The following is a 14,202-nucleotide window of genomic DNA, read 5'->3' as shown; positions in this document are numbered from 1 at the left end:
GGGACAGGAAGTCCTGCCTCTCTCAGACGAAGGGGGAATTAGGAGGGGGAGAAAAAAGATTTAAAACGGCGCGTGCGCAGAGAGGCTAAATGAAGGGCGCTTCTTTCGCGCAGGCGCAGGGGCGGGATGAAAGGGCAAAGAATTTGTCAATCAACTTGGGGAAGACTGGAAAAAGGGGAAAGTAGTGAGATGGTAACTCATATCTCTTAACCTCTCAATCTACCAATGGAAAACTGAAGCCCAAGAAGGTGAGATGACTTGTCCACCCTAAACAAAAGAAACACGAGTGAAAGCCAGTTTCCCTTGAGTAACAGATTAGTTCCACATATTTCATGCTCGAGTTATTATTTGCCTTCTCCTCCCTCCCCGCCCCCACCTCCATCTCTTTTCTTCTGGTTTAGTTAAACATGATCAGCAAAGAGCTTTGAACAATCCAATCCACAAATGTGAGGGGAAAATTCTAATACTCATACCATACCCAATACACTATTTTATAGCTCCCTTTCTAACTGATTTGATTTCAGTATGAATTGTTAATCATAGGGCAACTATACCAGTTAATAAAATTGAAAAATGACTTTTCCTTGGCATTTCTTGAGTTCAATTAGGTATATAAGTAAACTGGCACCTACTATTTGCAATTGTGGGGATTTCTTTCATGCAGAAAATTGTTGGGAAAAAGGAATGAACTTATTTCTTTTTTACCTTATTATTTTTTAAAATTTATTTATTTATTTTGAGAGCACAAGTGGGAGGAGGGGCAGAGAGAGAGGTCAGAGAGAATTCCAAGCAGGCTCTGCGATTTCAGTACAGAGCTGGAGGCAGGCCTCTTTCCACCAACTCCTGATATCATGACCTGAGCTAAAATCAAGAGTCAGTTAAGCAACGGACTGAGCCACCCAGGTGCCCCTGGACTTATTTTTTAGAGCAGGACTTCAAGGCATAGTTCAAATAGCTGCCTAGTATATTTTAGGTAATAAAACTTTCAGTGTCACCTAACCAAGGTTTTTTTCTGTATTTCAGAGATTTAGCTCAAGGAATCCGTATGTATGTCTATGAACTGGTGCTATATACCTTTTTTTTTTTTTTTTTTTTTTTTTTGAGAGAGAGAAAGAGAGCACGTGAGTGGGGTAGGAGGAGAGAGAGAGGGAGAGAATCTCAAACAGACTCCACACTTAGCGCCGGGCCTGATGCAGGGCTTGAACGAACTGCAAGATCATGACCTGAGTCAAAATCAAGAGTTGGATGCTTAAATGACTGAGCCGTCCAGGTGCCCCTGTGAACTGGTGCTATATGGAAGTAATTTCTCTATGTGTATTTTCCAAGTTACTAAAACATCCCCATTTTGTCATCTAAAAATTTTTAATAAGCATGATTTTTACTTCATTATAGATTGATATGTTTACTAATAACAACATATTGTCCTTATATTCTCCTAGACTCACCTTTATCCACTATTATCAGTTCTTTCAACTAGGTGTTTGCTACTGCTATTTAGTATCTTGCTATTGAAACAGTGCTTCTTGGACTAGCAACATCAACATCACTTTGGAAGGTAATGTACAATAAACATGACTAAACAAATCAATGGGGAAAAGAAAACAAACTGAAGAAAATTAAACACCACATCAAAGGGTAGGGTTCTGGATGCATTAAAAGTCTACATGTGAAAGGTCAAACTAAGAAATCAATGAAAGGTAGTGATAGTGGAGGAGCTTATCTCTTTTTTTAAAATAATCTTCCCAACTTTAGGGGTGCCTGGCTGACTCAGTGGAGTGTTTGACTTTTGATCTTTGGGTTGTGAGTTTGAACCCCACCCCATTGGGTGTAAGGTCACTTAAAAATAAAATCTGTAAAAAAAAAATCCCAACTTTAATAGCATGTCTCTGTTACTTAGGGCTCCAAAAAATACATTAATATAAAGTTGGTAGAGGTTATCTTTATACTGAGGGGTGGTGTACACCTGATGGCATTTCAAAAGCACAAATTTTGTCAACACAAATTGAACAAACTTTTAGAATCTCTAAAAGTAAAGAAAGAGAGTTTTATTTGAGCCCAAGTTAGGACAGCTGCCCAGGAAACACATTCTTCATAGGAATGAAAGTACTCTGGAGAATGAACAATTTTTACAGGGTATATACTTCTTTACATCGCAAAAGATGATAGATTAGCATATAGGCAGGAATCATGAATGTTATCATAAAGGAATGCAGGGAACAAGAACACTGATTGATATCTCAAGAACAGGATGGGTTTTCCTTTGTGCTACTCATTCACAAAGCAGATGTACAATGCATGTGTGGCAGTCCATAAATCAGGCTTTTGGTTTGAACAAAGTTTATATACCATCATGCTAACTTAGAAAAAAATCTAAGATGGCTTCCCTTGTCCATCAGGTCTTTAGAGAGTTTTTCGCTCATCATAAGTAAATATATATATATATATATATATATATTTTTACATCAAAATAAAGGCTTAAGGTTTTACATAGGACATGTTAAATTAATTAAACAAACCAATAGACTGATGTGGTGCTAATGCTGCAGTGGCCTACACTAAGCAAACCAAAATCTAAACCTACAAATACCTCAAGTTTACAAAATCAAAAGGCTAAGGACAACCAATCACAGCCAACTAGGATTTACGCTGTAGCCAATCAATAACTTCCTTACTTTTCTTCCACCTTTTCTCTGTAGAAGCCTCTCTCTGTGCTCCAGTAGTGCAGCAAGCATTCCTAACCATTTCTGCTGCCCATTTTGAACGAATTTTTGCTCCTAAAAATCTTAATATATCTCAGTTTATCTTTTAATAGAAACTATAGACAAATTTAACAAATGATGAATGGGTCAAAGGTATTTGAAATATCTAAATCCAACAAGGGATTGATTCTAGAATATTTAAGGAACTTCTAGAAAGTAATGATAAGAGAATAGCAACCCCAATAGAGAAATGGAAAAGGGATATGAACAGACAGTATATAGAAGCAGAAATATTCAAACAACTTGTTTTTGTTTGCCTACTTATTAAAGGCAAGAGAATATGTAGAATACACAGAAGAGAAAAACTGAGGCCAACACTCATAAAAAGAGCTATTCCAAAGGAGTACTAGTCATAGAAATAGAAAATAAAACAACAATGAGATATCACTTTATACCCATTAGACTGACAAAAATTAGCAAAGTGAATAATGCCAAGTGCTAGTAAGGATGCAGGAATCCTCCCAGGTGACTGTTGGGAATGTGGAATGGTCTTGCCATTTTGGAGGGCACTTAGTCAGTATCCAGTTAATTTAAGAATAGGTGCATATTCTGTGATTCAGCAATTTTATTTCTGGATCTGTATTGAGAAGAACTTCCCAGCAAGCCCATAAGGGAACGTGTATGGGAATAATTGTCACAGCATGCTTCTGTGGCAGAGAACTGGAGGCAATGTGGGCATTCATGACTGTGGGGGTGGATAGGGAAATGGAGTGTACTGTGCACATACTGGAAGAAATTGACAACACACACAAAATAACATGGAAAAATTTTTTAAAGCATATGGGTAGTGAAAAAAGGTAAGAAAGAGAATGGATACATAGCCCAATACCATTCACATAAAATTAAAGAAGGGGTACGAAAACCAAAAATACACACAAGAATACATATGTATAAAAAGACTTGCTTTTGACAGAATGGGGGAAGAGAATAGGGATAAATGAAAATAAATAAAGTGACCTTGCAGGGACCAATGATGACAATGTGTACACAGAGTAGGATAAAGAAGTCAATTATCTACATTTGAAAAACAAGGAAAACTACACTGGTCGCATCCCACTAAATGTACTTTGGAAAACACTGCTTCATGGGTAGCAAATGAATTTAATAATTTTGATGTCCTTTTTCACTACCCTTTTAGGTGATATGGAACAAAGTTAAGTTTTATTTGAAGAGCTTAAGTCATGTCCTTGCTTTTAAGTAAAAAATAATGATTTTGTCATAAAGAGATATTGTGAATTTGCAGATGACATGCTTTGATCTTATCATACTCATTTTGGTGCCCCAACAGCAGTTAGCACATGGTTGACACAGCATAAAGTTTTATTTAGACAAATTATTCCCAAGAAAGCTTTATTTTGCCCTGTTACTACAAAGAATCTAGAAGTATTTTTTCCCATAGAAAAATCTCTTATCCAGGAGTGTCTGGGTGGCTCAGTCAGTTCAGTGTCTGACTTTTGATCTCAGCTCAGGTCTTGATCTCAGGGTTTTGAGTTTGGGCTAGCATTGGGCACAGTGTGGGCCCTCACGTTGGCCCCTGCATTGGGTGAAAAAGAAAAGATCTCTTAAATAAGCAGAGAAACAAATGTTGAACTGATTTTTCCCTCTAGTAATATCCAATAACCCCCATATTGGCACTGATAATTCTTTTTTCCTTTTGTTATGAATATAATTTATTGTCAAATTGGCTTACATACAACACGCAGTGCTCATCCCCAAAAGTGCCCTCCTCAATGCCCATCACCCATTTTCCCCTCTTCCCTACCCCCCACCAACCCTTAGTTTGTTTTCTGTATTTAAGAGTCTCTTGTGGTTTGCCTCCCTTCCTCTCTGTTTGTAACTATTTTTCCCCCTCCCTTCCCCCATGGTCTTCTGTTAAGTTTCTTAAGATCCACATATGAGTGAAAACATATGATATCTGTCCTTCTCTGACTGACTTATTTCACTCAGCATAATACTTTCCAGTCCCATCCATGTTGCTGCAAATGGAATGATTTCATTCTTTCTCATTGCTAAGTACAATCCCATTATATATATAAACCACATCTTCTTTATCCATTCATCAGTTGATGGATATTTAGGCTCTTTCCATAATTTAGCTATTGTTGAAAGCACTGCTATAAACATTGGGGTACACATGACCCTGTGCATCAGCACTCCTGTATCCCTTGGGTACATTCCTAGTAGTGCTATTGCTGGGTTATAGGATAGATCTATTTTTAATTTTTTGAGGAACCTCCACACTGTTTTCCAGAGTGGCTGAACCAGTTTGCATTCCCCTCAACAGTGCAAGAGTATTCCTGTTTCTCCCCATCCTCGCCAGCATCTGTAGTTTCCTGATTTGTTCATTTTACCCACTCTGACTGGTATGAGGTGGTGTCTCAAGTGGCTTTGATTTGAATTTCCCTGATGATGAGTGACATTGAGCATCTTTTCATGTGTCTGTTGCCCATCTGGATGTCTTCTTTGGAAAATTGTCTATTCATGTCTTCTGACCATTTCTTCACTAGATTATTTGGGTTTTTTGGGGTGTTTGGTATAGAATTTTGGATACTAGCCCTTTATCTGATATATCATTTGCAAATATCTTTGCCCATTCCATCAGTTGACTTTTAGTTTTGTTGATTGTTTCCTTTGCAGTGCAGAAGCTTTTTATCTTCATGAGGTCCCAATGTTCATTTTTGCTTTTAATTCCCTTGCCTTTGGAGATGTGTTGAGTAAGAAACTGCTGAGACTGAGGTCAAAGAGGTTGTTGCCTGCTTTCGCCTCTAGGGTTTTGGTGGTTTCCTGTCTCACGTTTAGGTCTTTCATCTATTTTGAGTTTATTTTTGTGTATGGTGTAAGAAAGTGGTCTAGTTTCATTGTTCTGCATGTTGCTGTCCAGCTCTACCAGTGGCATTTTCTAAAGAGACTATCTTTTTTCCATTGGATGCTCTTTCCTGCTTTGTCAAAGATTAGTCAGTCATACATTTGTGGATCCATTTCTGGGTTCTCTATTCTATTCCACTGGTCTATGTGTCTGTTTTTGTGCCAATACTATACTGTCTTTATGATTATAGCTTTGTAGTAGAGGCTAAAGTCTGGGACTGTGATGCCTCCTGCTTTGGTTTCCTTCTTCAATATTATTTTGGCTATTCAGGGACTTTTGTGGTTTGATACAAATTTTAGGATTGTTTGTTTTAGCTTTGAGAAGAATGCCAGTGCAATTTTGATTGGGATTGCATTGAATGTGTAGATTGCTTTGGGTAGTATTGGCATTTTAACAATATTTATTCTTCCAATCCATGAGCATGGAGTGTTTTTCCATTTCTTTGTGTCTTCTTCAATTTCCTTCATGAGCTTTCTATAGTTTTCAGTATACAGGTCTTTTACATTTTTGGTTTGGTTTGTTCCTAGGTACTTTATGGTTCTTGATGCAATTGTAAATGGGATCAGTTTCTTTATCTCTCTTTCTGTTACTTCATTATTGGCATATAAAAATGCAATCTATTTATGTATATTGATTTTGTACCCTGTGACTTTGCTGAATTCATGTATCAGTTCTAGGAGTCTTGGTGGAATCTTTCTGGTTTTCCATTTAGAGTATTATGTTTTCCGCAAAAAGTGAAAGTTTGACTTCTTCTTTGCCAATTTTGATGCATTTTATTTCATTTTGTTGTCTGATTGCTGAGGCTAGGACTTACAACACTATGTTAAACAACAGTGGTGAGAGTAGATATCTGTGTCATGTTCCTGATCTCAGGGGGAAAGCTCTCAGTTTTTCCCTATTGAGGATGATATTAGCTGTGGGCTTTTCATATATGGCTTTTATGATGTTTAAGTATGTTCCTTCTATCCCAACTTTCTTGAGGGCTTTTATTAAGAGAAGATGCTGTATTTTGTCAAATGCTTTTTCTGCATCTATTGACAGGATCATATGGTTCTTATTCTTTCTTTTATTAATGTGATGTATCACATTGATTGATTTGTGAATATTGAACCAGACCTGCAGCCCAGGAATGAATCCCATTTGATCATGGTGAATAATCCATTTTATATGCTGTTGAATTTGATTTGCTAGTATCTTGTTGAGAATTTTTGCATCCATGTTCATCAGGGATATTGGCCTGTAGTTCTGTTTTTTTATGGGGTCTCTGTCTGGTTTAGGAATCAAGGTAATGCTGGCTTCATAGAATGAGTCTAGAAGTTTTCCTTCCATTTTTATTTTTTGGAACAGCTTGAGAAGTATAGGTATTAACTCTGCAGTTGGGTAACAGCCCCTTCTTACCCTGCCCCCACTTCCTTTAATGAGCTGTGTTCAAGATATTAACAATCTCTTAGTTTCCTCCCTGAGCACTGTGACTCTTAAAACCCTTCCAACAACTGCTTCTTCAGAATGGAGTATTCTGCTGCCCATGAAAAAGAGGACCAAAAGATATTCCTTTCCAAGGTGAAATATTTAGTTGTTTATATCCAGCTACTTGCCTCTCCTCTTCTTTCAGAATGGCACAGCTACCCCACACATGTAGGTTACTTTTTCTTCTGCCTTTTAATTTATGAAGAGGTAAGCTTTAAGGTTCATGATTGGTTTTTACATTAACGTCATTCTTTACTTTTCTTACTCAGTCTAAATGTCTTAGACTTGTGGGATTGTTAGAGCAGGCAGTTAGTTAGGTTCTAACAGGATACCTGGAGGCCAGCACCGAGGAAGTCATGGCCAGTTGTTGGGAAAGTCAGAAGCCTGTCCTGGCAGCACTCCACAAGAAGCTAGATTTAACAAGACTGAGCCAAGGTTGTGGATGCTGTTAAGAGAAACCTCTGACCAAATTAGGAAGAAAAAACATGAAACATTGTTTCCCAAGTAATAAATATTCTGACTCCTAGTTAGCAAAGGCCAATAACAAGACACCCAAACCCTCAGGGCATGCATCGCTCTCACTTTCTTTCTTGCTCTCCTATTTCCAAAGTGTACTTTTTGATTTAATAAACTTTCCTGCTTCTGTTACTCATCCACTATGCTGAGTGTATGTCCTTGAATTCCTTCTCGTGACAGGACCAAGAATCTTCAGCAACTCCTTCAGGTCTGGCTGGGTCAGTTCCCCAGGGCCCTAGGTCTCTGGAGTTTACCCAGCAACAGGATGGTTTTAGTATTAAAGGAAACGTAGGAGTATAAAACAATGACATTTAGTATTTCCCATTCTCCCCCAAGAAAAATCTCAAAAACCCACTTCCTCCAAGAAAAACACAATTTTAGAGAGCTGTAATTAGAGATTAAATTGAGAGTAGGTGGCGTGTGGAAACTAAAATAAGATAAAAACAGAGAGGGAGGCAAACTATAAGAGACTCTTAAATACAGAGAACAAACTGGAAGGGAGGTGGATGGGGGGTTGGGTTAAATGGGTGATGGGCATTAAGGAGGACACTTTTTGGGATGAGCACTGGGTGTCTTATGTAAGAGATGAATCACGGGGGGCGCCTGGGTGGCTCAGTTGGTTAAGCGGCCGATTTCGGCTCAGGTCATGATCTCGCGGTCCATGAGTTCGAGCCCCGCGTCGGGCTCTGTGCTGACAGCTCAGAGCCTGGAGCCTGTTTCAGATTCTGTGTCTCCCTCTCTCTGACCCTCCCCTGTTCATGCTCTGTCTCTCCCTGTCTCAAAAATAAATAAAACATTTAAAAAAAATTAAAAAAAAAAAAAGAGATGAATCACGGGATGAATCCTGAAGCCAATACTAAAGACTACACTGTATGTTAACTAACTTGAATTTAAATTAAAAAAAAAAGAGAGAGAGAGATTAGATTCAACCATCTGTTTTATAGAGGCAACTCAGAGGCTTGTTTGATTAGTACATTTCATATCACATTCTCACTTCCCAGTTATGATTATAATCAGCAATACATTACTATTTTAAGCCCCTGGGGCTCTTTGTTAGTGCTATTGTAATTGCTATATTAGTAGGCAGCAAGAGTTGAAAAGGTGACTGTAATGGACTTTTTTTATAGTACAGTGAATACGTTATTGTGAAGTACTGAATGGGAACATCACCTATGAATGGCACCAAGCATTCTGTGGATGACAGCCCTAGTAATGTAACAAGCAACAACTAAAATCCCTCCATGATGAAAGTACTTAGCTATTTTTCATGCCTAACTAATTCCAGGTATGGAGACTTCACCAAGCAAGGGTGGGTAGTTGATGTTGGTAGAGGAGTGACACCATATGCTGAGACAGAAGAATTACAGGTCCTGAATTCTCACTTCCCTAGTTAATAAGTTTGGAGGTAATTTTGTATAGTATTTACACTTCTGTCTCTGGGGATGGGGGAAAGCTTTCCAAATTTCACAGCTAAAGATGTGCAATACATTATGCTCTGTAGCTTTTCAAGAACTCTGAAGGTTTTGAAATTTTACCCAATTTGCCTACCACAGTCCCATGAACGCTAATAGAAGCCAGACAACTGTTAGGTTAGAGATAAGGGATAATTTATTTCTTACAGCCATAGCAGTAATGTATCAGCATTTTTGTGCCAGTTCTCTGAGCCCCAATTCCCACACGGTGATGTAACGAAGGCCAGATGACATCTGCATACACACTGGGTTGCATTATAGGAAAAAAATAATGATATTAGGAAACCCAAATCTTTAATAATAGGCAGTAAGAATGTATGCCCTTTGCTCAAAGGGAGACCATCTGACTTCTAAAGTTGTTAGCAAACCTGCCCTTTGCTCCAGAATCACACGCTATCTCTATTGTCCAAGGTTGTTTCCTACACAAAGGAACAAGGCAGACAGTATCCCCCTTACAAGACAAGCAGAAACACGGCCAACTGTCTCCCAACATGGGTTTTTTATTAACTTACGCCTCTCTACATTATCAAAGTTACTTTTATACAAGTAAACCACAAGACTCAGAATGTAATTTCATAAAGATTACACATTAGTTAATTCTTGCTGTGTAGCAATATTAGCAAAAACCTAGTGGGAATACACATTTATTATCTCAGTTTTTTATAGTTAGGAATCTAGACATGGCTTAAGTAGCTCCTCTGATTAGGGTCTCACAAGACTACAATCAAGATATTGGATGAAACTGTGGTCTTATCTGAGGTTCTAATGGGGAAGGATATCCTTTTTTTTTTTAAAGTATGTATGTACATATGTATTTTTTCTAATGTATGTATGTATGTATTTAAAGAGTATGAGCAGGGGAGGGACAGAGAGAGAGGGAGAGAGAGGATCCCAAGTAGGCTCCATGCTGTCCACACAGAGCCCAACACTGGGCTTGAACTCATGATCCATGAGATCATGATCTGAGCCGAAATCAAGAGATGGATGCTCAACCCACTGAGCCACCCACATGCCCTGGGAAGGATATGCTTTTAATTTCACTCAAGTTGTTGGCACAATTCAGTTTCCTGCAGTTGTAGGATTGAAGGATTTGGTTTCTTGCTGGCTGTGGGTTGGAGGCTGCCCTCAGCTCCAAGAGGATCAGTACTTTGGTACGTAGGGTCCCCAACATGGCTACTTGCTTCCTCCCAGCAAGGGAGAGAGTGAGCAACTCCTGTAAAATGGCCAGTACAGTCTATGTAAGACATTCACATAGTCACTTATCTCATCACATTTGACATATTTATTGGTGAATGTCTTCCAGTGTATTTATGGAGGGGGCTGGTTGTTGGCTACTTAAGATTAATTTATGTGATTCAGTGAGGTAAGTCTTTCTGAGGGGACATTTTAGTGAGAACTTGAATGATGAGAAGTCAGCAGCGGTAAGATGGGGGGGCCAGGGGTGAGGAGCATTCTGGGGAAAATGGACAGAAAGTGGAAATGTAGCTATGCCCACAGACAGAAAAATATTATCACACCATACAACATTGTATTTTATTTGTTTCTGGGTCTGTTTTCTTCATCATCCAGTGAGCTGTATAACTTATCTCAGAATCTTCAATACCTATTTTATAGTAGACAGTAAATTGCTTTTTTTAAATTTATTTTTTTTGGGGAGGGGAAGAGAGAGAGAGAGAGAGAGAGAGAGAGAGAGAGAGAGAGAACCGGTGGGGGAAGGGCAGAAAGAGAGGGAGACACAGACTCTGAAGTAGGCTCCAGGCTCTAAGCTGTCAGCACAGAGCCCAATGTGGGGCTCAAACCCAGAAACTATGAGATCATGACCTGAGCCGAAGTTGGAACTGACTGAGCCACCTAGGTGCCCTGACAGTAAATTTGTTTAATAAGTGGATGTATTTATTCATTTAGGAATCATTTTATTAAGCTTTTATTTACCAGGTACTTCAGAGATACCAAATGACCATGTGAAGGACTGTGTCCACAATGAATGCACAGTTGTGTGCAGGAGAGTTGCAAACCATTACTAATGCAAGGTGATCCATGATATTCGTGCTACTATAGCATTGGAAGAAAGAATGAACCCTCAATCTATTTGGGGGATTTGGGGAAGCTACATAAATGTAGTAAGGTTAGCACTGAGTCTTCAAGGAGACCTATATTAGTTGGGGTGCATAAATAGGAAAAAACATTTTAGGCAAAGAAATCAGTTTGAGCAAAGAGTTGGGAGTGACAAAGTATATGGCTGGTTCAAAAGCCCCAAGAAGTTTAGGAGTAAGCAAAACCAGGAGTATGTGTGGAAAGAGGGATAGCAGCCGAGGAGGCTTATTCTATAAGTGTCTATAGATCACATCAAAGGGATAAAGAAGTCAACTCTAAGGTGTGCCACTAGCCTAACAAGATAATTTGAGCATCATAAATAATAATGGATTAAAATTCATCAGATATGTAAAATGTATGCATTGCTAATGATAACTAAACAAAACTTACTGGTTAACATTGGAGGTTGCTAGGGGACCAACTAATTTCTCTGAAATTTTATAATTAAAGTGAAAAAGCCCAGCATTTATCACGCCTTTCTTCTAGGATCCCTGTATTTCATGACAACCAGAGCTGGTGAGAGAAAGTTTATAGAAGAATCCCATGTAATAAAATCATTCAAAGTATTAGAAATCTATTGTTCTAGGATAAGACTTAAGAGACATACCAAAATGCAGTATGAAGACTTTTTTTTCATGCTTTTAATGGGAAAAAACCCCCCAACTATTAAATGATATTTTGGATTCAGCCAAGTTAATTTGAATATGTACTGAGTATTAGATGATAAAAAGGAATTACTAATTTTGTTACATGTGATAATTGTGGTGAAGTTAAGAAAATCCGTGTCAGTTTGAGATGCAGATTAATTTAAGGGTAAAATGTCTGGGATCTGTTTCAAAATAGTTAAACACGGAGCAGGCGAGGGGATGAAACTAGATGGGCAAAATGTTAATTGTTGATTCTTGGTGATGAGTCCGTGAGGGTTATTAAAAGTGCATTTACCTTTGCCTATGTTTAAAATTTTGCTTAATAGTTTTAAAAGCAGAACAAGCGCTGCGGAAAGGGGATGTCGGAAATGAAAAACCTAAACTATTCTAGAAGATTGAGATTTCCCTGGGATTTCCGAAAGAGTTAAGAATTGTAATGGTCAGCTTCCTTTCGGCCGGAACCGCCATCTTCCAGTAATTCTCCAAAATGACCAACACAAAGGGAAAGAGGAGAGGTACTCGCTATATGTTCTCTAGGCCTTTTAGAAAACATGGAGTTGTTCCTTTGGCAACATACATGCGAATCTACAAGAAAGGTGATATTGTGGACATCAAGGGAATGGGCACTGTTCAAAAAGGAATGCTCCACAAATGTTACCACGGCAAAACTGGAAGAGTCTACAATGTTACCCAGCATGCTGTTGGCATTGTTGTCAACAAACAAGTTAAGGGCAAGATTCTTGCTAAGAGAATTAATGTACGTATCGAGCACATTAAGCACTCAAAGAGCCGAGACAGCTTCCTGAAGCGCGTAAAGGAAAATGATCAGAAAAAGAAGGAAGCCAAGGAGAAAGGTACTTGGGTTCAACTGAAGCGCCAGCCTGCCCCACCCAGAGAAGCACACTTTGTGAGAACCAATGGAAAGGAGCCTGAGCTGTTGGAACCCATTCCCTATGAATTCATGGCGTGATAAATGTAAAAAAAATAAAAGACATCAAGACTGTAAAAAAAAAAAAAAAAAAAAAAAAAGAATTGTAATGGTCAAATCTCTGCTGGATTTGAAGAGCAGCATCTGGCTGCTCTCCGGGCGAGGGCTCAAGGAGGGCGGTCGAGGGCTCGCGGTACTCTTGTAAGTGCAGTGGGAAGTGAGGACGCCCTTCCCCAGCCGGCACGCTTCCCTCCTCAAGCCTGCCCTTCTTTTCCATCCTTCTGCTCTCCCCACCCCACACACACTTTTACGCTCCTCCGCGCTCTCCTTTCCCCACTTCCTTCCCTTCCTGAGTCTCGCCCCACCCCTCCCTTTTCTTCACCCTACTGGTCCTTTCCCACACAATCCCCGCCCCTTCCGCTCCAAGCCCCTCCCCGCGCATTCGTCCGGACCATCCTCTCCTGCTCCTCGCCCCGCCCCTTCTCTCAGCGTTCTGGCGGAGGTTACCATAGCTCCCGTGCGCACAACAGCTAGGCTTTTCTAGTTGGTCCCGGCTGACCGGAGGGAAGAGTCGACACTATGAGCCATGTAGTGACTATCGAGGAGCCCCAGGCCAACCCGCAGGTGTCTCAAACCCGGTGCGGGGTGAAGTCAGGGACCTGGGGCAACGTCTCCTCCAGTCGACCGTATGATTTTCTGTACGGTAAGGGCGGCACCGGACCTCCCTCCAGAGCTGTCGACTCCTGGCCTAGGTGGGCTTTGGGTCGGTGATACCCGGCTAAGGGGCGAGGTGAACGGAAGACCAGCCTCAGGACGATCCCCTGACCACGGTTATCCTTTGTTGGGTGAGAGCAGCGCAGAGCTCCCCAGGTGGCGGTGCTCCTGTGCGCGCGTCGGAAGCCGCAGGTGCGCTCTGCGTCTAGGAGGAACACCGCGCGCAATCGCTTTACTGTCCCCCACCGTCTTTTCCAGATAGTCTGCACAGCTTTAAGCAATCTTTCTGAAACCTGTACCGGGTGTTTTGTTATCCAGAAATGTATGCAATGATTTAGCAGACTTGGAGATTCACTCAACATTCCCTCATTCTAACTGTATGAAGTGCCAGACAAAAATGACCTTCCCTCCCTCATTCTCTGGGCAACTCCAAATTTGGCTTTGTAGATAAAGAAGTACCAGTTTATCTCGCCTTTGTTTTCAGTTTTCTCTCTCTCTTTCAAAACTTATTGTTATTTATTAAAGCACTGCTTATAAACTAGGTCCACTGTGTTCCTTTGGATCAGTAAAACCGCAGTTTATTTTAATGCCCAGCTTGTCCGTTTATGTTCTGTATCTTCTACTGGACCTTAAGTTCTTTGAGTTCTTTAAGTTCTTGTTTTATACATTTTTGCAGCCTTCTCAGCACCTATTCCAGTGTTGGTACATTTTTTTTTTTCCGATTTTGCCCTCAGCAGTC

At 39.9% G+C, this 14,202-nt stretch overlaps 2 protein-coding genes across 10 annotated transcripts in view; both read left to right on the top strand.

Annotated features, from left to right (window-relative positions):
* Positions 1-12,279: 12,279 nt before the first annotated feature.
* On the top strand, positions 12,280-12,795 carry LOC131512498 (large ribosomal subunit protein eL21-like). Its single transcript, XM_058731292.1, has one exon. The coding sequence runs from the start codon at positions 12,309-12,311 to the stop codon at positions 12,789-12,791; it is 483 nt and encodes a 160-aa protein (XP_058587275.1). The 5' UTR covers positions 12,280-12,308; the 3' UTR covers positions 12,792-12,795.
* Positions 12,796-13,221: 426 nt separating this feature from the next.
* CFAP91 (cilia and flagella associated protein 91) overlaps positions 13,222-14,202 on the top strand; it is an 86,591-nt gene continuing 85,610 nt past the window's right edge. For 4 of the 9 annotated variants that reach the window (XR_009262157.1, XR_009262156.1, XM_058731285.1 and 1 more), the window contains exon 1: positions 13,222-13,452. Coding sequence is in view for 6 of the 9 variants with exons in the window: in XM_058731285.1 (XP_058587268.1) it covers positions 13,329-13,452 (124 nt within the window). In the remaining 3 variants the exon portion in view is untranslated. Of the gene's footprint in view, positions 13,502-14,202 lie in introns of all 9 variants that reach the window. The other 5 variants (XM_058731284.1, XM_058731289.1, XM_058731288.1 and 2 more) reach the window with 5 other exon arrangements.

The sequence above is a fragment of the Neofelis nebulosa genome, chromosome 5, assembly GCF_028018385.1.
Source record: "Neofelis nebulosa isolate mNeoNeb1 chromosome 5, mNeoNeb1.pri, whole genome shotgun sequence".
Lineage (NCBI taxonomy): Eukaryota > Metazoa > Chordata > Mammalia > Carnivora > Felidae > Neofelis > Neofelis nebulosa.
The sequence above is the reverse complement of the archived record's forward strand: the minus strand, read 5'-3'. Positions and strand labels throughout refer to the sequence as shown.